We start from the raw sequence: 24,781 nt of genomic DNA on the forward strand, positions 1-24,781 counted from the left end.
ACTAGATTATAGGTCCGCTCTATGTACCTTCATTGACTATAGTGATAAGCACAAAGGCTACAAGTGCTTACACCCCTCAGGTAGAATCTACATAGCTAAGAGTGTTGGTCTGTTAACGAGTCACATTTTCCACATAAAAAACCACACTTTAACAAACACCTTCCCTGCACCATGTACAAACAACAACACAACACCTTTCCTAACAACATACATATCAGATCCAAATTCATCCCTCCCATCCAATTCTAGTCCTAATTCTAGACCAACATAAAGTCCTTCAAACACTACTCTAAACCCAAATTTCCTATTGCCAAATGGTCCTCCTGATCTGAACTTTCAGCTTCAAATAGTACCTCATATGTCTAACTCAAAAATGAAAAACAGCCAAATAAACTTACATGCGCAACCTATCATTCCCACTCTATTTCGTGCTGCTTTAAACTCTTCTCATCAGATGGTTACAAGAGCTCGTGCTGCCATTTTTAAGGCAAAGGCACTAACAACTCAACTTGTATTGCTAATCCATGAGGTTGTAGCTGAACCACACACGGTGACTGATGCTCTCTCGGACTCTCGGTGGCACACTGCCATGTAAGGTGAACTCTCAGCCTTACACAACAACAACATGTGGGAATTAGTGCCAACGCCACAAGATGCTTCCATTGTTGACAACAGATGAGTTTTCAGAATGAAATACAAGTCAGATGGATCCATACACAGGTTCCGGCTTGCTTGGTTGCCAAGGGGTTCCAATAAACTCAAGGTCTGGACTATTTTGAAACGTTTAGTCCAATTATCAAGCAACCAACTATGCGAATCATGCTTACCCTGGCGGTAAACAATTGGGACATTCAAAAAATTGATGTCAATAACGCTTTTCTCAACGGGGGTCTCCAAGAAAATGTGTTCGTGCATCAAACTCCAAGCCTAACCACGTGTGTCAACTCATCAAAGCTATCTACGGTCTCAAACAAGCTCCACGGGTATGGTACGAAAAGCTACACTCTTAACTGGTTTCCTGGGGATTTAAAAATAGCAGATGCGACATATCATTTTTCTACTACAGTTCAGAGTCAGTATGTTTATTTCTCCTTGTCTATGTAGACGACATTCTCATAACAGGAAATGAAAACTCTGAAATTAGTAGAGTAATTAGTGACTTGAACAGCAAGTTTGCGCTAAAGTCTATTGGATCTATTGGTTCATCAAGCCACTTTCTATGCTTTGAGTCTCATCGAGCTTACAAAGGCATCAGACTCACCTAAACGAAGTATGCATATGACTTGCTAGTCAAGTCAAATCTTGTTGAAGCCAAGCCTTGCCTGACTCTGATGATTTCCTCAAAAGCCCTTATCGCTAATGATGACACAACCCTCCTGGACTCTCCTACAGTGTACATGTCTTTAGTCGGAGGTCTTCAATATCTGACTCTAACACGTCCAGATCTTGCGTATGCTGTCAACAAGCTGAGTCAGTATTTGCAAAGTCCACGTGAGTCTCACTGGAAAGCTTGCAAAAGGGTTCTCCGCTATGTCAAAGGAACCTTGCACTATGGACTCTAATTCAAATCAGCTCAAAGACTTACATTGAAGCCGTCTCTGACTCAGACTGGGCTGGATGCTCTGACGATCGTCGCTCAACCACTAGCTATGTGGTATTGCTTGGTGGAAATCGGTTGACTTGGTCTGCACGTAAGCTAAAAGTCGTGTCTCGCTCGAGTACAGAGTCAGAATATCGAGCTTTTGCATAGACCTCAACAAAGTTGGTGTGGCTTCACTCCTTAGTTGATGAGCTAAACGTCCGTCCTTCATCTTCAACAACTATAATCTGGTATGACAACTTAGGTGCCACTGCGCTTGCTTCAAACCCTGTATTTCACACCCGCACCAAGCACATTGAAGTTGATGTGCACTACATTCGTGGTCTTGTAGCAAACAAGTCCATCGAGATTAGACAAACCAATTGCCTGATATGTTTACTAAGCATCTTCCCGAAGCTCACTTTCGTGAACTCAACTCACATTTGATTATGGAAGATGATGACGTACGTCTAACTCACGGGGCGTGTGAACATGAGTGGTCAGCATTGCCAGCTCATCACCAACTCAGCCTCAACGTGACTAGCACGCGCTAGTCTGCAATAGTCTCAACTTTAACTAACGCTTAACATATAAGCAATTGTATCTGTAATCAATACAATCAATGAAATTTTGTTAGAACAACTTGTTCAACAGTTCACCAAATCTCTCTCTCTCTCTCTCTCTCTCTCTCTCTCTCTCTCTCTATATATATATATATATATATATATATATTTATATATATCTTTATCTATCCTCTTCTCTTCCATTTCTTCTCTATCACGTTCTTAATATCTTAATTTTTTTTGGCCTGTCACGCCAAATTCGATTCAAAATTCATATTGATTAAAGTGATTTTACCATATTAAAAAAAAACTTAATAGAGTAAATAAAAATTCGAAATAAACCAAGAAACCTTTTTTTTCTTCATATATGCATTATTTTCTTTTTTCCAATCAATTTTAATATAATATAAATGCCCTTTTTTCTTCCGCCCAATTCCATAGATTTATCGTGCCGTCTACGGTGGGTATCATTGGTAGTAATGAGTTTTTTTTAGGGTTTTATAAGTAACCAATGATACAAGATCGAATATGTACAAATATGAGGGGTTGGACAAATATAAGTATCTATTTCTAAAATCACACAAACACACCTCAGAAATAATTAAATGTGGGCATTGCGCCCGCCGGGATTCGATCCCGCGTCCTCCCCTTGGGAGGAGAGTGGTGTTACCACTTGGCCCAAGCAAGCTTGGGTCGTAGTAATGGGTTATTGTTCTTGTGTGTTATTAATGTTCCATCTTTTTACCGTTTTGCATCTAATTCATATTGTCCCCTTATATTGTCAGTATCATTATCAGTGACGTCACAAAACAGTAGGTACATAATTTCACATACAAAATAAACATGATTTAGGTACTGGTTTGTAGGGAGCTGTTGAGATCTAGCCAAATTGAAACATAGGATTGCAAAATAGCCATAGTTTGATTGATTTATGGTAATTAGCATAGGATTGCTTGAAGAAGATTATGACGTTAAGAAAACTATTAACATATATTAACAACTATATACATAGTAATCAATTTCTATTAAAAAGAAAAAAATCAATAAATATCAATTAATTATTTCAAATCACACGTAGCCGTTTATCCCAGGAAAAAATAAAAATTAAAAGCGAAGTATATCACCTAAAAACTTGAACGAAGAAGACGAAGATAGTTTCAAAATGTAATTTTCAAAAAATTTCACTTATTTTCAAAAAAATATCTAGGCATGTTCAGTTATTTAAAAAAAATGCAAAGCTCTTGTCGCAAGACGTTCAATGGATGCGAAGAGCTCTGCTGCCTCGGAGCCCAGATCTGGTTGCTCGACGCTCGACGGAGACGAAAAGCTCTGCCGCCCTCAGATTCAAAATCCGACAAATTTTCACGAAAGTAGACAGGAAATTTTCAGAAGCACAACAGGTGTATTCTTGAAGCCCTCGTTGCCACGAGTCTATGGAATTTGGAATCACTCAATTTCGAGTTCATATGAGGAATATATGAAATTTTGAAGTTTGGAATAAAAAAGAATATACAGATTCATAGTTGTTCATTTTCAATGTGAAAGCAACGTTCGCTTTGCCACTGCAGATTTTCACTAAAATCTAAATCGGGAGAAAATGTGTTTACAACTCTCTTGCGCTCTACGAAGAACATCGGCGCATAAGGTATTTATAGGAAAAACATTAGGGCTAACAGACAGGTCTGAAATTATCAAAATTCCCTCAACTAATAACCTTTACAATATAGATAGATAGATAGAGAGAGAGAGAGAGAGAGAGAGAGAGAGAGAGAGAGTATGGATCGATTTGAATGAGAGAAAAACATTATTAAAAAAAACATTCTTAAGAAAAAGGAGATAGAGAACGAGAGTTTTTGCCAATTAAGAATTTAAATTATATTTTTTATTTAAAAAAATTTAATTGACTAATTAATCAAGGGTAATAACGGTATAAAAATATGCCATGTAAACTATTTGGTTATCTGTTTAATATTTTGTAAACTATGGCTAAATTAAAATTTACATATTTGAAATGACTTGGTTGTTGATAAATATTGTGTACTAATGGTCAATGAGAACAATAAAACCTACCGCCAGTCCACACATGGTTCATTAATTTACGTGTGCCACTATTTTGTTATGAAGTGCAAGAGTCTTTTTACTAATAACGTAGTCGCTACTGTAATAAAAAAAATAAAAAAAAAATAAAAAAAAGGTTTTCAACGTCTATCTTAATTAATTCTGAGATATTTTTAGGAATTTATTAAAATTTCCAAAAGTTATTTTTTAGAGATTTGTAACTAATTAGACCACTTTAAACATGTGATTTTGGATCTAGTCTATGTTTGACAATTTTTAGGGATATAGCCAAATGGCTCATGAGACAATAATTAAGGTCTGATTTGCCCTTATTTATTAATAAATTCGTCACTTTCTCTCTCCTATTTTTTTTTCAAATAATTTTTTGTGAAATTTGTTATAACTAGCCAAATTTGTCATTCTTATTGGGGGAATAGCCCAAATTTCATTTTATTAAGCAAATAACCCATATTTTCGGCTCAGACCATAATGCCCTTGGCAAATTCGCGAATTGGTTAATTTTAATTAACCTACTGGAGTGAGTTATGTTAATTAATTAACCTACTGGAGTGAGTTAGGTTAATTAATTAACTTATTGGTTGAATATTAGTTTAAGTTCTGATTTTTTTGTGAGTAAAGTTAATTTACTAAATGATTGAATTCGGAATTAGGTTAATTAATTGAATGCTTTGATTATCAATTGAGTTAAGTTATGATTTTTGTAAATTTTTTGTGAATTTCAAATCATTCACGAATCAGTTAATTAATTAACTTAACTCACTCCAGTAGGTTAATTAAATTAACTGATTCGCGAATTCGCAAAGGGCCTCTCCTCAATCCCCTCTGTCGCGAATTTACAGAGTCGCTGCAGCTTGTTTCCTCACCAAAAACCCTCTCAATACGGCTTGAAGCTTCACAAGCCCTCTCAGCGCCCTCAGAGCCTTCCTCGCCTGAAAAATCGTAACTGATTTCAACGAATTTGAATCAACAACAACAGATTTGAATAGATTGTGCGATTAGTTTACCAGCGCTCGTGGCTTCCTCCGAACCCGGCCGTGCCTCGCCCCTGGCTCGTCAGCCGGACCACAACCACGGCCGCCTGTGCGGCCGCCACGGCGGCGTCGGCTGCGGCGGCCGTGGCCGCCGCCACCGCGATGGCGTGCTTGCTCTGCTCCTGCTCCGTCTGCGAGTAACACGACTTCAGCCACGCCGCCTCCGCCGCCGAGAGGTTCGGCGGGATCGTCGCCGGATTGTTGCACAGAGCGTCGGAGCACTCAGACCTGCCGAAGCTCGAGCCTCTCTTGTCTCTCCCTTCGCCGGAGCTGCTCCGGCTCTGGCTCGCCGGCTTCTTGTTGTTGGTCTCTCTGTCTCTCTTTATTCCGAACAAGCCTTTATATACACAAGGGTAATTTAGGTAGTGAAATATTAATTGAGTTATTCACCTAATTTATTCAAACTTTGGCTATTCTCCTAATATTGGTGGTTTGATTGGGCTAGTAAGCTTATTCTCCCTAATTTTTTTTCAACAAAACTTCAAAAATTCGTATCTTTCTCATACGAACTCGAAATTGAGTGATTTCAAATCCTACAAATTCGTGGCGTCGAGATCTTAAAAAATAGACCCAATGTGTTTGATGAAAAATTATGTTTAATGCATCATATTTACATTTCCATTTTTTTTTATAATTTCAAAAAATTTCCGTTATTTCCATATTTAAGGTAGATTTTTCTACATCTATGGTATTAAACATTATTTTTCATCAAACACAATGGATCTATTTTTGAAGATCTCGGTGTCACGAATATGTAGAATTTGGAATCACTCAATTTCGAGTTCATATGAGATAGATATGGTTTTTTGAAGTTTTTATGTAAAAAAAGTGTAGGAAAAAAAATAAGAGAGAGAAAATGACGAATTTATTAATAAATAAGGGTAAATAAGACTTTAATTATTGCCACATAATCATGTTGACTATTTCCCTAAAAGTTGTGAAACATAGGCTAAAAACAAATTTCATAGTTTCATTTTGGCTATTTCGCTACAATGCCCTATTTTTTTTTTTTTTTTTTTTATCTCTTTTGTATTAGGATTTAGGAGTATCTAGAATAATCAATAAATTTATGGAATACTTATAATGACCTCATGCTTGATTACAGTTTAAAAATCAATGAATAGGCAGAGGATGAACTGTGATCCACTTTGGGAAAATGAGATTTCCAAAATCGTAAAAAACGATAACAGAAAATTCCGAAATTATTTTTCACGGTACCAAAATTTTTCCCAGTCTCATTTTTTTTTTACTTTAATCGTGAATTCAATTAAAAAAATGATTTTTTTTTTGTATTTACAATTTTAAAAAAATACACGTTAAAGAAAAATGGTACTAAATAGTGCTTGTTGTTACATGTGTTCTTGGCTTATTTTTTTACTACAAGTTTGTTTGGTTAGATGTCTTTCAACATGCTCCAGAATATGTTGAAACATCTTGGCCGCTGTGCGCAGAATTGTAATTTCGGCAAATTTTATGTTTCTCGAAAATTGTTAAAAAAAAAAAGACTTTTTTCATATATTTTTTCCGTGTGAATGCGTAAGGAAACCCTATTTCCACTTCTAGATATGTATGACCACTATAAAAGAGAACATCTGCCCTTAGTGGTCTTTGACGCATTCATTCACAATTTATGTTATAGTTTGGATTTTTCATGTACTTTTTCATATATTTTTTCCGTGTGAATGTGGAAGATCGGCGGACTGAAAAACTCATTATGTAGTGGTTGTGGTGTAATACTCTATGCACTATTCATCTACTATTAAGTGTTATAGTTTCTTTTGGATTTTGTAATTCGTGATTATTGTTCATGGTCGTTGTTGTTGAATATTACCAAACACTTGAGGAGTGCTTGAGAGTGGAAGTGAGGGGATCTCAGATCCAGGGGGAGTTTGAGTTGAAATTCACGGGTAGTAATTGGAAAAAGACTGGGGATCATATAAAACCGATGTGTACTATTGACTACTTTACATATAATGAATTTCCTTTCTACCGGCGAACTGCCCTCCATAATATGTGATTGTACTGAACTAAGTTACCATTATTTGTGTCATTCACTTTATGCATTGCATTTTTTTTTTTTTTTCATCTATTGCATCAGAACAGATTGTCGCTTTCATTGGCTCTATATTGTGTGCGACATCTTGTCTCTGACTAAATAGAATTTCAGAGCTAAACGAGAATCTCGGTTCCGTCACATTTCTCGGGTGGTTCCGGGAAAAACGTCTCGGTAGCACATTTCATAATATAGTTTTTTTTTTCATTTCTCACATGATAACAATAGTACGAGAAATAGGATCCCGCGGAATCTCATGTGGCCAGTTTTACTTCTGAGTAAGTAAGTTTAAGGTACAATTGTTTGTAAATAGAATATATTTGTACAGAGGACCATTATAAGTGAACAAGAAGAGTTTTTGTTTTGAGAAAACACATAAATATTCTTGACTGTGGTGGTGATATTGGAGTTCGTTTGGCAGATCTTTCTACACTTGCTCATAATTGTTACTCACATTAGTAGATCGACCAAGGATGAAGCCAAGAATCTAAATTAATGGGTGTTAATAAGCGAAAAAAAGTTCATGGGGGGCTTATTTATAAATATTTAGGATAAAAAAATATAAATAAAAACCACTTTTATGGTAAATTTTTGGACCTCACCTGATTTTGTGGGTGGATCGACCAATATGGACTCATGCCCTAAGCACCTGGATCCGAAGCTATGATAAATCTCGTGTTCTTTTGATTTTTCTTTGTGTTCGTCAATTTTTGCAGTCTAATTTTTTTTTTTTTTTTTGATCTGAACGCTGTTTAGTAAATTTCTTGTTATTTTGATTTGTTTTCTTTGACCTTATACTCTAACAATGTGGATCAAAGTTCATATTGTAAGAGCACACTTATTTTAACCACACAAATTATCATGTCGCCTTGTTTATTTTTTGACGCCAAAAAAAAAAAGACAATAACTCAAGTTGCGTTGCATATTTTAGTATGTCATAGAAGTAAAAAGGGGGTGGAGATCATTTAAGAATCAAACGAAATTGGTGCGTTTCATATTGTAGTACGTCATACTGAAATATATTTAATCACTTAATTTCTGGATCCCCATGGTGTTATATTTGTGAAGATTAGGCTAAGATTTATAGTGTGCTTATTATTTCTTTTTGTTGTTTCGAGTTTAATACGAAAAATGGCAAGGGGACAGAGACCAAATACCTACTATATGTAGTGTGGATGATTCCCAAATTATCATATTATTACTATTTTTTTTAAATAATAAAACGGAAATATTGGGTTGTTAAGAGGAGATATGACAAAACGACAAAATGAAACAAAGTCATGCCAAAAGACAAACACCAAGATATTCAAGCATAGCCATGAAATATACGCAAGTCTTCTAGTGGTTTTCTATAATAAGACAAAATTTCATGTGCTAACAAAAAAAATCAGATATTGCTTGGAAGTCGCCTCATAATGTTCAATACTGAAATACAGATGCTCGGACAGCAAGGCATGTCCCACTTTTGAGCTATTTAAATTTTTGGTCCACATTATAATTGTAGCCTCAATACTACTGTCTTGTGCCCCTAGAATTCATTTCAAGAAGAAAAGGGTATATATATATAAATACATATAATAATAATAATTTCAAAAATATCATTAAATAATTACAAGATCAATAATATGAATTTGGCTTGATTCATCGGAAATCGGTGAGAAAAACCACTCGTGTTGCATAATTGGCGTCAAACGGTAATGAAAAAAGATTCATTGTGATTTTCACAAGCATTTAACAATTCGAGAAATGGGTTGGAGAAATCGGTTGAGAGGGAACAATGTATCAACATCTTTATTTATTTGTTGTGGATTTACAATCTGTATTAGTTAGCATCTTCCATTTTAGTATTATTGTCATTTTACATATATAGACACACTAGAACAGCTAAACCAAAGGAAGAGCAAGAAAGAGAAGACCTCACACAAACTCTCTCATAAACTCAACCAAATAAGAAAACAGTTATGGAAGCCTCTAATAGCTTTCCCTCAAACCTGAACCCGATTTTCCAAGACTGCGACAATCAACTTCGAAGACTAGTCCAGATTTCCAACACAACGACGACGACTTCGAGTACTTTTTCAGAAATTCTAAGCCACAAGCTTCGTGGTCTCGAGGACTTGTACGAGAGTGTAGAGACGCTTCTCCAAGAGCCTCTCGCTCAACGAGCCTTTGTGCGATTAGGGCACGGAGACGGGTGGACCGACCAAGTGCTCGACGGTTCTCTCAGGCAATTGGATGCGTGCAGTGCGGCGAAAGATGCGATTTTGCACACCAAAGAGCGCGCTCGCGAAGTCCAATCAGTAACGAGAAGGAGACGCGGAGCCGATCGATTCGGGCTCGAGAGTGAGCTCGTGAAGTACTTTGCCTCTCGAAAAGTGGTCAAGAAGGCGGCCCAAAAGGCGTTGAAGAATTTGAAGAGCGGCGATGCCACAAAAGGGTCGTTCTCTTCTTCGCAAGATTCGGACAATCAAGATAGCGAGATTACAATGATGGAATTGGTTGGTGTGTTGAGAGAGGTTGAATTAGTGACTCTCGGGGTTTTCGAGTCGTTGTTGTGCTTTGTTTGTGGCACAAAGACGCAAAGTGCCAAGTGGTATTTTGTGTCCAAGTTTTGCCGGAGCAAGAGAGTCGGGTGTGAAGTAGATGAAAAAGTTGTCAATGAGTTTGAAAATGTTGACGAGATAGTTCACACTCTCATGTGTTGTGAGACTAGGAATAAGTGTGATCATAGTTTGGATTGTGTTGAGAATGTGAAAACTCAGCTCCAAAATCTTGAGTCTTGCGTTCAAGATTTTGAAGAGAGATTAGAGCGTCTCTTTAGGCGTTTGATTAGGACTAGAGTTTCACTGCTCAATATTCTCAATAACTAATAAATTTAACTCAAGATTTATGTTTGTGTATTTGGAATTTTGATGGCGTAGTGATCTATTATTTCCAATCCATCTGTTTATGCATGTATATATGCAAGTATTCGAACGTATTGATTTTGTGAACATACTTTCAATATATAAAAATAAAGTAATATAAACAGCTTTTTTTAATGAGGAAATTGTGCTTCACAATCACAGCATATCAAGCATTAATAAAACGACATCTACAAAAAAACGATTAAAGTGAAACGACAGTGTATTCATACTGTAAGTGGTAGAAAGTAGAAACAAAGATACGAACCCCTTGAAATCAATTTTTTTAATATGTCAAAGTTTCGATGCAAGTATCCTTTGATGACATTTAAATAATTTAGGGGAACTTCCACATATATTTGTAAGCTCAAATTCCGATTTTTAAATTAAACAGAAAACAACTATTATTGCGAAAACTGTACAAAAAATATTGTAAATGAAGAACTGAAAATATTAAGTAAAATGTAGCCTACAGTTTGAAAAACTGTAGACAACCATAGAAGAAGCTATGTACAGGTGTGAGGGGGCTTTAGCCCCCTGAACTCATCATATTTTTTTTTTACTGTTTAAATTATTATTATGAAAGCTAATAGTATAATATATAGCTATTATATTACTGTATCATATAGATATAGTCTATATGTAACTAATATATTTGGTGATATCCTAATTTTAGATTACTCTTATAAAATCCATATATTTGAAACATGAGTACATTATAAAAATAAAATAAAAAACTTATACAAATAAGAACACATTCTAATACAATATATTTGAATAAATACGTACAAATAAGGATAAATTACAAGAATCCCCCTAAACTTTAGATCGAGTCACAAATCACACCCCTCAACTTCATTTTTTTTTTCACAAAATCAGTGTATGAACTCTCGCTCATTTATGACAAGCATGAAATTTATTCGATATCATCCAAAATTGCAGCAATGCCGAGATTGCTAACCTTCACTTATCATTGGTTGCCATCAACAAAAATGTTGTCATGCTTGAGATCTCAGTGGATCACATGAGGATTGTGGTTGAGGAGGTAGAAAAGGCCTCTCAAGATTTGTCCGCACCATCGCTTCACAACTCTGATGTTGACGCTCTAGTGCTTTAGCCTGTCTGCGAAACGTCAAAATGAGTACTCAACTCTTTAAAACCTATCTGTGAAAATTGAGGAGAGAGAGAGAGAGTTAGAGAGAGAGAGAGAGAGACGAAGCGTACATGAATGGCATTGACGATTACGAGCGTTACAATATGCGGCCATGGAAGTCGTTTGCAGACTCTTGATCTCAGCCACAACGCGCTCCATCGCATGCTCTTGGCGAGGAATGGGCTTGGTCCGAAGTCGACGACCGGCGAGCTCTGTGGGACATAAGTCCAGTAGTTTTCAAATACTTTATCCCTTTTTATTTGGTAAGTTTTAAGTTTCTTACCAAACTAATAAAAAAAATTAATGTTAATTTATATGTAAATGTGAGTAATTATAACAAAACATAGAAAGGGCTAAATTTTTTTTCATTTTCTCTATTATTAAGATGGCATTCATTATACTTAAAATAAATAACGAAAAAATTATGGCGTTTTATTTTATTTAAGAATCAAAACAAAGAACGAAAGAAAAACCTCACCTAAGGGCACGTAAAATAAAGACTATAAAACTACATCTTAAGGAACAATAATTTAGATACATTGAAAAAAGCAATAATTTAGATTAAAATAAGTATTGGAGACGGTTGCAACAACATGTTAGTTGAAACCACACTACTTGACAAGACCAAAGTTGAAAATGCAAAAAATTAAATAAACACAGCACAATAGAATTATAGAAAATCACAATAAAATTTATTAATTTTAAATTAAATTGCCTTCTTATCTTATCCCCACGACATGCTACATATTAAAATTTTGTAAAATGAATATGCAGTCCCTAGGCCTGTGCACGGTCCGGTCCGGTCCAAAACCGGCCAAAAAACCGGATCGGACCGTTCAAAACGGTTCAAAAAAACCCAAACTGGACCGGACCAAAAATCTATAAAAACCGGACCGGACCGGACCGTTTTAAATCATCTAAACCGGACCGGACCGTTTGGACCGTTTTGAACCGTTTAGACCAGACCGAATCGGACCGTTTTGGACCGTTGGACCGTTTTGAACCGTTTTACATAATTTTTTTTTAAAAAAAACCATTAATTTTCCACCAAAACACAAACATATAGTCATATATGGGAGTTAAATACATGCACAAATAACTAATTTGGCTAATTGGACATTAATTAATTTTTTTTTTATTTTTTTTATAAATAAACCGGTCCGGTCTGGTTTAACGGTTTAAAAAAAAAAACCGGACCGGACCGTTTGCATTGAGTAAACCGGACCGGACCGGGGAAAAAAAACCATTTTAAACCGGACCGGCGGTTCAAAAATCACCGGTCCGGTCCGGTTTACGGTTTTTACGGTTTTTTTGCGCCGCCCTAGCAGTACCTACTAAAAAAAGAAAAAAAAAAAAAAAAAAAAAAAAAAAAAAAAAAACCAGCGCTGTGACCAATTAGAAACGTGTATACCTTTTTTTTTTCCCCTTTTTAATCACATTTTCGTACATTCAATATTCCTTGGGATGTACTTCAAAAGAAACTCACCAGAAGCTCCCGCTCTCTTCCTAGAGGAATTTATTAATTGGATGAATAATATTGACACGAATATATAATGCGGAATTATAATAACAACAATAATATTATAAAGGAATAATAATAATAATTATAATAATAATAATAGTAACTTGAGCTCAATAATTATATATATATATATATATATATATATATATACATATATATTCCTTAGAAGCATTCTTCTATAAATATATAGATTAAAACCCCATAAAGAAAAAAATTATGTCCACATAAGATGTATATCAGTTAGTATGTATGTTAATGTCTATTATTCTTGAATTTCGTCCAATATTCTCTATATAAAAAAAAAAAAAAAAAAAACCCAGGTATCATACGTATATATCACATATTTATTTCTCAGATATGTTATCACTTGGGATGGCAATTTAACCCGTTACTTGCGTTCCGGTCCATTACCCGATTTAATCGGGTCAGGTAATACCCGTTTTTTTTTTTGGTAAACGGGCAATACCCGTTAAGATTTTAACGAGTCCAGATACGGGTAACCGAATAGTCATCTCGTATCCGGTTACCCCGGTACCCGACCCGTTAACTTTTAAATATATAATAAATCATTATATGTTTACCTAATTAGATGATATAGTTTTTTAGGACCCAATCATTTTAGGCAATGAAGATGACCCAATTTGCAATGAAGATTTTTTTTTGTATTTTTATTTATTTATTTTGAATTTTAATTTTCTTTAGAATGTAATAGCACTTTGATATTTTTCACCTAAATTTTATATTTTTAAACTTTATATTGTTGATGGATTTTTATTTTGTAAACGGGTAAGTGGGTCTACCCGACCCGCTACCCTTTTTTTAAACCGGGTAGACAGGTAACGAGTCCAATATTTTTAACCTGTTTACTGGCGGGTATCCCCTTTATCCGGCCCGTCTCAAAACCCGGTAAACGAGTCCGGATAACGGGTAAAATATAGCGGATACGAGTACCGAAATAGGTGCACCCGACTTTATCCATACCCGTTGCCATTCCTAAATCAGACCTGGACGGAATGCAAAAGTTTGGTAATCTACTATAATATTAAACATTGAAACTGAGGAAAAAACTATAACGGGCATTTATGTTTTTTTTTTTTTTTATAAAATACAATTTATGTTTTTTTTTTAAACAAAAAAATTTGGTTTTGATTTTAAAATTAAAATAATAAAAACATTTCAAGATATAAAAACTATAAAATAACTTATAATTAGAATCAAAAGCAAGTTTTCTTTGTTTTTTAAACAAATTTTTCTAATCATAATATAATGGTATTTTATAAAAGAAAAAAAATCTGAAGATACAATTAAAGATAATCGGGCTAAAAAATAAATTTTGAAAAACTTATAATTAGTTTTCTAAAAATTTAGAGAGTATTTTCTTATAAGCTATAAATAAAGAGTAATAAAATTTTAATTTTAAAATCAAAACCAAGTTCTCTTTGTTTTTTTTTTTAAATATAAATTGTATTTTTTATTAGAATATAAATGATATTTTCTACAAAAAAAATATCTCTCAGATCGTGATATTTGGCATTCCATTAACTTTAGCACCTTAGTAGTAACAGTGGAACTAAAAATAAACAATAGATATTTTATGAGATTCGTCAGTTTCTAGCCGCTTAATAGAAGGGATATTAAAATAATAGCCAAGGTTTGAGTTATATTAAGCAATTAGCCAAAAAAAATTAATATGCCTAAAATACCCTTAAATCTGCGATGTTGATTGCGTCCAGAGAACCTTGTCCCATTTCTTGGAATAGAGTTCGGAAGTGACGATCAATTTTGTGGGTTTTAGTTTGGGTTGAGCCTAGTGGAGGATCGATTTCTCCATCCTCGCCGTGAGCTTCAAGATTCGCATCACCAGGCTTCGTTCTTTAAGCTCAAACCCTCTCATTTGACCATCGAACCAGCTTCTCCGAGACTCTTCTCCGATTTTGCAGAAGAGGTGGCATTTACGGCACTCGAACGCAGGCCATGACGGTGACGATCGCCGCAGCGTCCATGGAAAAGGACGGCGAGAGAATCTTCAAACTATGCTGATTTAGGATTTTTTAAGTAACAAGTTAGGGTTTGTGGAGCAATTTTTTTTTTCCAGAGGATATGTTGGGAACGGGATTGCAGCTGGGACGCAGCGAAGATCGGTTCTACAGTCCGGCCAAAGCTCGCTGCGCCGCCGACCAACTCCGGCGGGCTCAGAGCGTCGCGTCTTCGAGCCACCAGCAGCGGCAACAACAATCCTCTTCCTCCACCGCTAAGCTAGTCTCTGACCTCGCCGGCTCGCTGGAATCGGCGGCGCCGATGAGCAATCTCCAGCGGTTCTTGCATTCCGTCACGCCGTCCGTACCGGCTCAGCTACTACCTAAGGTCTCATAGATTTAGTTATACATTGCTCGAGTCGTTGATTTTTCAGTTATTCAATAAATATTTATTTATTTATTTAGATTTTTGTGGTGATCTTATCAGACGACGATGAAGTCTAGGAGACCTTCGGATTCGGAATTGTGCAGGCCGTACTTTGTTCTTGGTAAATATTATTTACTATCGAACGGCGATTTGTAAATATTATTTACTATCAAGGTTATGATTTGGACAAATTGGAACGAGCCGACGAGTATGTGTAACATTACTGCAGTTATTTTTCATTTTGCACGTTTTACTATGAAAAATGAAGAGAAGAGATCACACTATAAACGACATTGACTTTCTAGCTTCAAGATGTTGGTTTTTTCAAATGGTAAATATTATTTACTATCGAACGGCGATTTGTAAATATTATTTACTATCGAACGGCGATTTGTAAATATTATTTACTATCGAACGGCGATTTGTAAATAATATTTACTTATCATTTTTATGAATTATCTAACCCAAAATCGTTCGGAGATGACGTCTAGGGTTCAGTTAATAATATTTACTTACAATTTAATGGTTAATCTAACACAAAATTGAGCGGGGATGAGGTCTAGGGTTTCAGTTTGGGTGTTTTATGAGATCGCAAAGAATTGTTAATAATATTAACTAACCAATTTACTTCGTCGGCGCCGGAAGTGGAGAGATTGAAGGATTTGAAATTACCAAAGATTGAAGGTTGAGATACTCACCATTTTTTCTTCGTCGGCTTCGGAAGTGGAGAGATCGTCGGTTTCGTGTTCGCGAATGAGGGTAAAAGAAATTCGTTTGGCGGAGAGGTTTGTTTCGAATGAGGGAATTGTGTTTTGCGCTCTATTATTTGAACTAAGGGTAATATAGGAATATTAAATTGTTTGGTAGTGGATTGGGCTACTTACTTAAATTTTGTGATAGTTGGACTATAATTTTAATAGAGGGGGTCAATTTGGGCTAGATACCTAGCCGCCCCATATTTTATCCGTATATAAAAAAAAAAAAAAAAAAGGTGTAGGCAAATATATCCAGCATAAACGTTTATGTATTTTTTTCCCGGCATTTCTTATTTTTTAAACGATATTATACTTAACAATCATAAAATAAATTGCGTTGAAAAATGACATTAATTGTCCAATGTTCTTAGGAAGATAAGCTTATACGCTCTTTCATGATTTTATCATACCAAGTACTCCATATTTGTATATAATTTCACACTTAAAATAGAAGATTGGTTTTGAAACAAAATTGAAGTAGATCATATAACTTGCACTTTTCTTAATTGTTTTAAGTAACTTCGTAATATCACTTAGATTTAAATGAGCTTGTAAAAAAATAATTTGAATTGGCCCAATAGGGCTTATGGTAAGCTTGTACATCATGGTACATGAACCTTGGATATGTTTGATCAAAACTCAATAGGAATGAAACTTTTCTCAAATAGAAAATTATTAAATATGTTCCGATTTGGTGAGTATTTAATATAGTAATTATTTATGAGAGTGTCATGGAAATATTCTATGCTATTCTTTTTTATAGAATAGTATATCATATTGAGAGAAACAAATAATATATTAATTATGTTATTTATTGAGAGTATCATGAAGATATTCTCTATTATTATATTTATAGAATAATATCTCTTATTTTGATAAAGAAATAATATATTTACATTGTTATTTATTAAGAGTATCATGAAGATATTCTATATTAATCAACTACCTAATTAATATATTCTAAAATAAAAAGTAAATAAATATTAAATATGAACTGGATATTTTATTTATTAAAGTATATATCTACAAGATATTTGATTTGTTCTATTCATAAAATAAATATTTCACATTAATTAGAATAAGATCAAAGGAAATCAGGAAAATTCGTATTCTATTTTGGGTATGCTAGAAATCTGTAAAAATGGGGCTTGAGGTAGTGCAAAAATTAGGGATGGCAATTTCGTGTTCATGTCGTGTTAATCGTGTTTGCATAAATAGTTGCTAGAACCAAATCCGACCACTTATTAATCGTGTTTGATATCTAGATCCAAATTCGACCGTTTATTTTTTTTACAGATCCATAACCGTTTAATAGTCTTGTTAAATGGGTATTTAACCGTATTTTAACCGTGTTTAGACATTCGGACTCAATTAATTGCGATATAATTATAAAAATAAAATAGTCATAAGATTAGAATTGTCCTCTTTCTTTTTGCACTAACTTCCTATACGTTAAGACTGAGTCACGTGGCTAACTAATAATTTTGTTTTTCCTTTATTATTTTCTTATTTTTTCACACACAAAATTTTGCAAAATATGAAAAAAAAGAGGGAAAATAATGAAGGGTAAAAGTAAACAAAATAGGTACTTGAAATTTTTATGGAGAATATGGAGGGATATCAAATATAAATATTAGTCTATTATTTATAGTTTCATGAAATAATAATAATAGAAATTTATAATTATATGAATGTTTTATCCGGATAAAAATTCGATATTGAATTTGAAAACAAATAGAGGTAATAAGTCATTTTACTATAATTTAAATCAAATAAAATTGAATGCGATACGTTATTATGAGCCTAAAGTTATTGTGATAATCAAATTTAAATTGTGATTGTTCGATATGAATTGAATTAAATTGAAATCAAATAAAATTTAATATGATACGTTATTATGAGACTATAGTTATTGTGATTGTGAACTGAAATCAAATAAATTGAATATGATATGTTATTGTGAGATGATAGTTATTGTGATTGTGAATTGAATTGAATTAAAATCAAATAAAATTAAATATGGTACGTTATTATGAGATGATAGTTATTGTGATTGTTAATTGTGAATTGTGATTGATCGATATGAATTGAATTGAAATAAAACAAAATTGAATATGATACGTTATTATGAGATTATATTTATTGTGGTTGTGGATTGAATTGAATTAAAATAAAACAAAATTGAATATGATATGTTTTTATGAGATGATAGTTATTGTGATTGTGAATTGAATTGAATTAAAATCAAATAAAATTAAATATAATACGTTATTATGATATGATAGTTATTGTGATTGTGAATTGTAATGGTTCGATATGAATTGTATTGAATTGAAATAAAACAAAATTAAATATGCTACGTTATTATGAGACTATAGTTATTCTGACTGTCAATTTTGAATTGTGATTTTTCAATATGAATTGAATTGAAATCCAATAAAATTAAATATGATACGTTATTATGAGATGATAGTTATTGTGATTGTGAATTGAAATTGTTCGATATAATTTGAATTGAATTGAAATAAAATAAAATTGAATATGATACGTTATTATGAGATAAAATAAAATTGAATATGATAGATTATTATGAAACTATAGTTATTGTGATTGTGAATTGTGATTGTTTGATATGAATTGAATTAAAATTGAAATCAAATAAAATTGAATTTAATACGCTATTATGATACTATAGTAATTTTAATTGCTCGATATGAATTGTGATTCTTATTGCTCCGTTTAAGTCAATTGGTATACTATTGACTATATATTATCATACGTGAATTGATATTTATACGAATATACTTTATTTTATTATATCATATTTTCTAATATCAATTTATGTTTATAATTATAATTTTATGTTTATAGTTATAAATTTATAATTTTACATATATAATATTAATCGTGTTTAAATGGATCGTAATCGTGTTATTACTCGTAATCGTGTTAATTGGATCATATTCGTGCGGGTCGTAATCGTGTTTCGTGCCGACCATTTAATAATCGTGTTAATCGGCTTTTTATCGTGTTACCGTAATTGTGTCGTTTTGAACCATTATTTAATCGAGTTAGCGTGTTTGATCCAATTAAGAACCGACCCATTTATTAAGATCCAAATCCGCTTTAAATCATGTCGTGACCGTTTCGTGTTTCGTGTCCGGACAAAATTGCCACCCCTAGCAAAAATCACCAACTAAGCCTTATTCCACACTGGAAATTCGGCAAACCCTATCCACTGGTCTTGGACGTTTTCCTCTATCCCGGAGTTGAAAATTTGTTCATACCACTTCCCAAAGAAAGAAATAATTATTTTAACACCTTGTTGGAGTAATTAGTGAGAAAAGAGTTGGCCCACACCTTGGTCTCTTTCCTTCCGGAGATTACATCTTGGAAGACTACGGTATCGATCAACCCGAGCTTGAAGACCCAAAGATACATGGAGCAAGGAGTCGTCAAGGAATACGAAGGCTTGAAAATCCGAAGATCCAAGGAGCCGTCGAGGAATCCGAAGGCTTGAAGATCCGAATATCCAAGGAGCCGCCGAGGAGTTTGAGAGATTGGACATCTGAAGATCAAAGGAGCAAGGAGCAACCGAGATCTGTAGATCACTGGAAGCTTGACGTAAGAAGCAAGGAGATCCAAAAGCTAGGAGCGTGGAGGATTTGCAGCTGAGCCGAAAGGTATGTAACTAAATCCTCATATGGTTTGTGTTGATTATGTTTGCTTCAATATTAGATCTGTTGTTATTGAATAATTTTGAGTATCCTGGTAATTAATGTTTATGTTGATTAGTGATTTTTCATGTATTTTTCTATTCCACACTAGTAAACATATTGTTAGCGTTAAGAGATTGGTTACCCAATAAGAAGTATTGAAACGATTGATCGTGTTCAATACATGGGAACCGTAATTAACCCTACGGAAGTAATTTACCCATCAAATGGCATCGGAACAATCATTCGTGTCCGATACTAACAACCTCAGACTCCCCAATAATTGGTATTAGATCGATTGTTCGTGTCTGATACCACCTTATTTCCCAACATGGAGATGGTGAAAAAGGGAGAGTTGTTAAAGGAACTCTCAATGTGAAAGACTTTACTCAAGGAGCTTTCCAAGTATTTTGATAGAAGCGATCAGTGTGTCATGGAAGTGAAGAGATCGTCAAATAACTGTTACCTGCTGGGAGTTGGTTAGACAACTTCTCGAACAACTTTCTTGACAAGCATCTCAACTTTAAGACCATGAAGAAAGTAATTGATAGTTTCCTTATTAGAGGGATCCCTGAACTCAAGTGAAAACTCAATATTGTATGTGGAGAATGCCAAATTGGAAAGAAGACAAAGGCTCATCACCAATGAACCTCTAAATTTAACAGTAGAAGACCTCTAGAGCTTCTCCAGATACACTTGATAGCTCATATGCAGGTGGAAAGCATTGGTGGTAAGAGGTATGTGTTTTGTATGGGTTGATGATTACTCACGTTATTCTTGGATCCTCTGTGGCATGGTTTAGTTTGGAAAAACAACTTTGTGTAAGTTGTTCAAGACAAGTTGAAAGAAGAACCCGGGTTACTCAAAGTCACCTTCCTCCCGTGCTAATATAATTGGAAATATCCCATTTCAAGTTATGAATATTATGGTGAGATATTCTTGAATATTTAGTTCTCGAATAACATCTTCGAGAGAGATTTGGAGTTAACATAATAAAAACTCCTTGTCGGTCAAATTAGGTTACTCACTTTTCTGATAGGTAAATTCACGCCGCCTTAAACCTTTAACTCGTCTCTATACCTTGGAGATCTTCATCGACAACTAGTTCTTGGTGGTTGCAACTGCCATATCTTTATTTGTGCTGAGTTTGTAAGTGTGTATGTTTGCATAACGTGCTTATCAATCTTTGAGAGAGGATTGGGTGAAAGAGAGAGAGAGATAGAGAGAGAGAGAGAGAGAGAGAGAGAGAGAGAGAGAGAGAGAGAGTCTCTGATCTAAAGAGAGCTTAGATTTCCATCCAATGGAGAAGTCAAAGAGGAAAGTGTTTGAGAGGGAGTCGTTAAACTTAAATCTTGTACGTTTGATTATTGAGATAGTGAATTGCTTTTCACCACCAGACATATTAGTCCCCCGGACTAGGTGCTTTATCACCTAACAGGGTTACCAAATCTCTTGTGTCCTTTATTGCGTTTTATTTGATTGCTTGTTTGGCTGTTGATTAAATTAATTTTGCTAAAACATACAATTATTCAATAAGTTGTTACATCCACTAGTTCAACTATCATCTTAAAATACGTTGAGTAATTTCATACTCCATTCACTTTCACAAGAAATGTCTCCCTGAGAATCCTTACAAAGGTAAAATCGTATACGCTTAAATAACCATGGTAAGAGAAGCCCGTATGTATGAAACATGCACCAAGAAAGTAAGAATGCATATTATTTATCATAAAGCTCAAAAGCCTCTCAAGAAATAATTTTTACAATTATTGTTAAAATCCCTAAATTGAAACGGATATAATAATTGTAGTTGGATTAAAATTCGAAACATTTTAATCTCTTCATTATCCATTATAATAAATCCATTATTTTACAATTTTCAAATAAACTCTAAGATACAAATTGTTGGTGACAATTTCAGAGACCAAGTCCGAATTAATCTATTCATACTACATGAAATTTTTCATATCAAATTGAAGTTTTTTTTTCCAAGATATAGTGTTACATTTATTCTGAACTTTGTTCGTATTGTGTATAAGATGCGGTTTACTTGTATCAATAATATACAATAAGTATTTTGGTTATATCACAATCGAATTTTCTCGATAATGTTTATTTATTTATTTTTTTCCTTTGGCCCCCTTGACTTATCATTATCAAATTTCTTATGTAATTTATATTTGGTTATTCAAGGTTTGTTTTCAGGCAAATATATTTACTACTTGTAAACTACTTAGAAGGAAATACTTTTATTCCCAAATGTGATTTTTTTCATTTAAACTATAAATTTTTGGATGTCTAAATAACTAAATGAATTTAATGGATTTGTAGAATAGGTTATGATTTGTCTAAAATTAGTGTGTTGGATTGATTTTAAGTTTGACAAAATCATTATAAACTTGTTCAAAACAAGCTGCAACAAGTTGTTCGAGACAAGGATTACTTAAAATCACTTGTCCTCTCATGCAAATGGATCTAAGGATATTTATTTTTTAGTTCCGATTTTTATCGATAAAATATGAGATTGGATATTTGGTTGGTTTTCGACTTATCTGAATTCACGGAAGATTAGGAACTAATCTAATAAAATCTCTTAGGGTTGAATTGGATTAGCTACTTTTTTTTGTCAATTCACGTTGGCGTTTCTCTTGAACTTGTCTATCTACCTTAGAGATCTTCATCGACAACAGATTCAAGATTACTTGCTGCGGTTGTACTTTATTTGTGCAGAGTTTGTGAGTGTGTGTTATACGTTGCCATGTTGTGCAATCTTTGGGAGAAGATTGCGTGGAAAAGAGATGAAGTTTTAGATCTAAAAGGAGCTTATATTGCAATATATTGGAGGATCATAGAACACAGACGTTTGAGAGTCAGTCTGCAGACCTAAGTCCTTTTAACTTTTATTGGGATATAGTGAATTGTTTTTCATTATCGGAATTATCGGATGTATGAGTTCGCCTGAGCAGGTGCTTTATCACCGAATACGGTTACCAAATCTCTTTATTATTTTCTACTTGTGATTGCTGATTTGATTGTTGATTTATTTAAACGTGTATAAATAATCAGTTGTCACAATCACTAGTTGAACGACTATCTCATAACACATTACGTTTAATAATTTTATAGTGAAATAGTCAAAATTTATATACTAGGTTTTAATAAATTTTTTTTTATTAATAAACATAATAAATTATTTATAAACCGTCAAAATTTGTAATTGTTGTCGCACGAAAATGAACAACTATTTAAAACCTCGGGCGGTTCGATCCAAGGCCGGACCAAGTGATCGCACCCGGGCCAAGAGTGTGAACTCGATAGTCTCGAGCTAGGGTTTTCTCCGATCAACCCGCCTCTCGGGAGAGGTAGGGGGTGAGGAGGAGGAGTGACTGTGCCTTGGTTGTCGGCTGCCTACGTACCCGTGCGTGGGATCAGGTCAGAACGTAGTTCAAGCGTGTAGGACGCAGTATGAGGCGCGGAGCCTTGGCGGAGAGGCGTGCTCGACGAAGGAGACGGGGCGCGAGGAGTCCTCGGCGGCGTCTCAGAACTTCGGAGATCGCGTAGGCGTCTAGCGTGTTAGACGCGCGAGGGTAACTCTAGTTGAGAACCCTAGGGGCGTGCTTGAGCACCGGAGAACGTTCGGTCAAAGGGAGCGACGTCCGGGAAGTCCCCGTGAGTGCTTCGGAACCTTTGAGAACGAGGGAGGGGGAAGAGAGTCTGCTTCAGGCCAAATATGGCATCCAGAGAAGCAGAGGAGAGTAAGAAATCGACCGTGTCGATAGGAGATGAAGAGAATTTTTGTGTATTGAATAGGATTCAATGGGATGGCTTTCCCCTCAATGGGAGGGGGTTTATATAGGTGTTTGGGAGCCTTAGAAGGCCTCTTTTTCGTCCATGTGGGACTAGGAACGCGCATGCCATCAAGTGGAGGCGCACGGCGAGCGCGGCGCGCGGCGCAGGGGGAGCGGCACGCGGGTCACCGGGCGCGGCGCGCGGGTCTTCGGGCGCGGCGCAAGTCGCGCGGCGCATGTAGCGCGCGGCGCGCGCCTGCCTGGCGCGGCGCGCCGTCTGCTGCACGGCTGGCCGGCGTAGCGTGTTGTGCGCGTGATGAACGGCTCGTCTTGCCGGGCTCTTGCGGGCCTTCGAATATCATTCTTCCCACGTGAAATATGAAGATTTCCACTTGACGAGAGTGACTCGATTCGAGGAGCAAGGCTCAACTCAACGAGAGCGACTAGCGACTTGACTCGAGGAGTGACTCGAGAATGACTCGTGGCTCGACTCGAGGAACAATTCAAGGCTCGACTCGAGGAGCGAAGCTCGACTCGAGGAGATTGGCTCAAGACTCGACTCGAGGAGATTGACTCAAGGCTCGACTCGAGGAGCGAAGCTCGACTCGAGGAGTCAAGAGTTTAGGCGAGGGCTTGAAGGTCTGCCGCTCTTCAGGACCTCCGGCCTGACCATCCGCCCTTTGAGCGACGTGCTTTCTTGGCGTCTCGGGTTTTCCGTAAACGACCTACAACATTAGCCCCCCAATTTCGTCGCTCGGGAGGCGTCCCAGCGATGAACTTTTTGTTCTTCTAGTTGGGTGTTTGAGGAAAACATTTCCCGTGCTTTGTGACCCCTAGGAAAAATCTTTTCCTCTTCTCTTTTTTTTTTTTTTTTAGAGGGCCGCGCGGCGCGCGCCCTGGACGGCGCGGCGCGCGGTCTGTGCTGCATGACCCGCGCAGCGCGCGGCGCGCCCCGTGCGCGGGGCTGGTTCGCCTCGCGCGGGAGAACTCCGACTTTTTGGAGTTTTTACTCCGATTTTGCTCCTTGTGGGAGTAGGATTTCGACTCCTACCCCCCTAGAAGTCTATAAATAGAACTCCCCCCTTCCCTTTATTCCTCACTTTATTTTTTCTCTTTTCTCTACGCTTGTTTTCTTTTTTACGCTTGCATTATGGGTGTCCCTCCCCTTTTCTCAGCTGAGAGTCCCGAGATTGATTTCTCTCTCTTGTTTCAGGGTTCTGAACACGCAGAGGATGA

The 24,781-nt window shown here is 35.6% G+C and overlaps 1 protein-coding gene and 1 pseudogene across 1 annotated transcript; one reads left to right on the forward strand and one right to left on the reverse strand.

The window, feature by feature from the left end:
• Positions 1 to 5,054: 5,054 nt before the first annotated feature.
• On the reverse strand, positions 5,055 to 8,355 carry LOC149389463 (protein IQ-domain 26 pseudogene; annotated as a pseudogene).
• Positions 8,356 to 9,065: 710 nt separating this feature from the next.
• On the forward strand, positions 9,066 to 10,298 carry LOC149389464 (uncharacterized). The gene has a single exon (XM_089624111.1). It carries the CDS (start codon positions 9,267 to 9,269, stop codon positions 10,173 to 10,175), a length of 909 nt encoding a protein of 302 aa, XP_089480237.1. The 5' UTR covers positions 9,066 to 9,266; the 3' UTR covers positions 10,176 to 10,298.
• Positions 10,299 to 24,781: the final 14,483 nt, after the last annotated feature.

The sequence above is a fragment of the Urtica dioica genome, chromosome 8 (assembly GCF_054948205.1).
Source record: "Urtica dioica subsp. dioica isolate 48M chromosome 8, U.dioica_male_clone48M_v1_H2, whole genome shotgun sequence".
Taxonomy (NCBI): domain Eukaryota; kingdom Viridiplantae; phylum Streptophyta; class Magnoliopsida; order Rosales; family Urticaceae; genus Urtica; species Urtica dioica.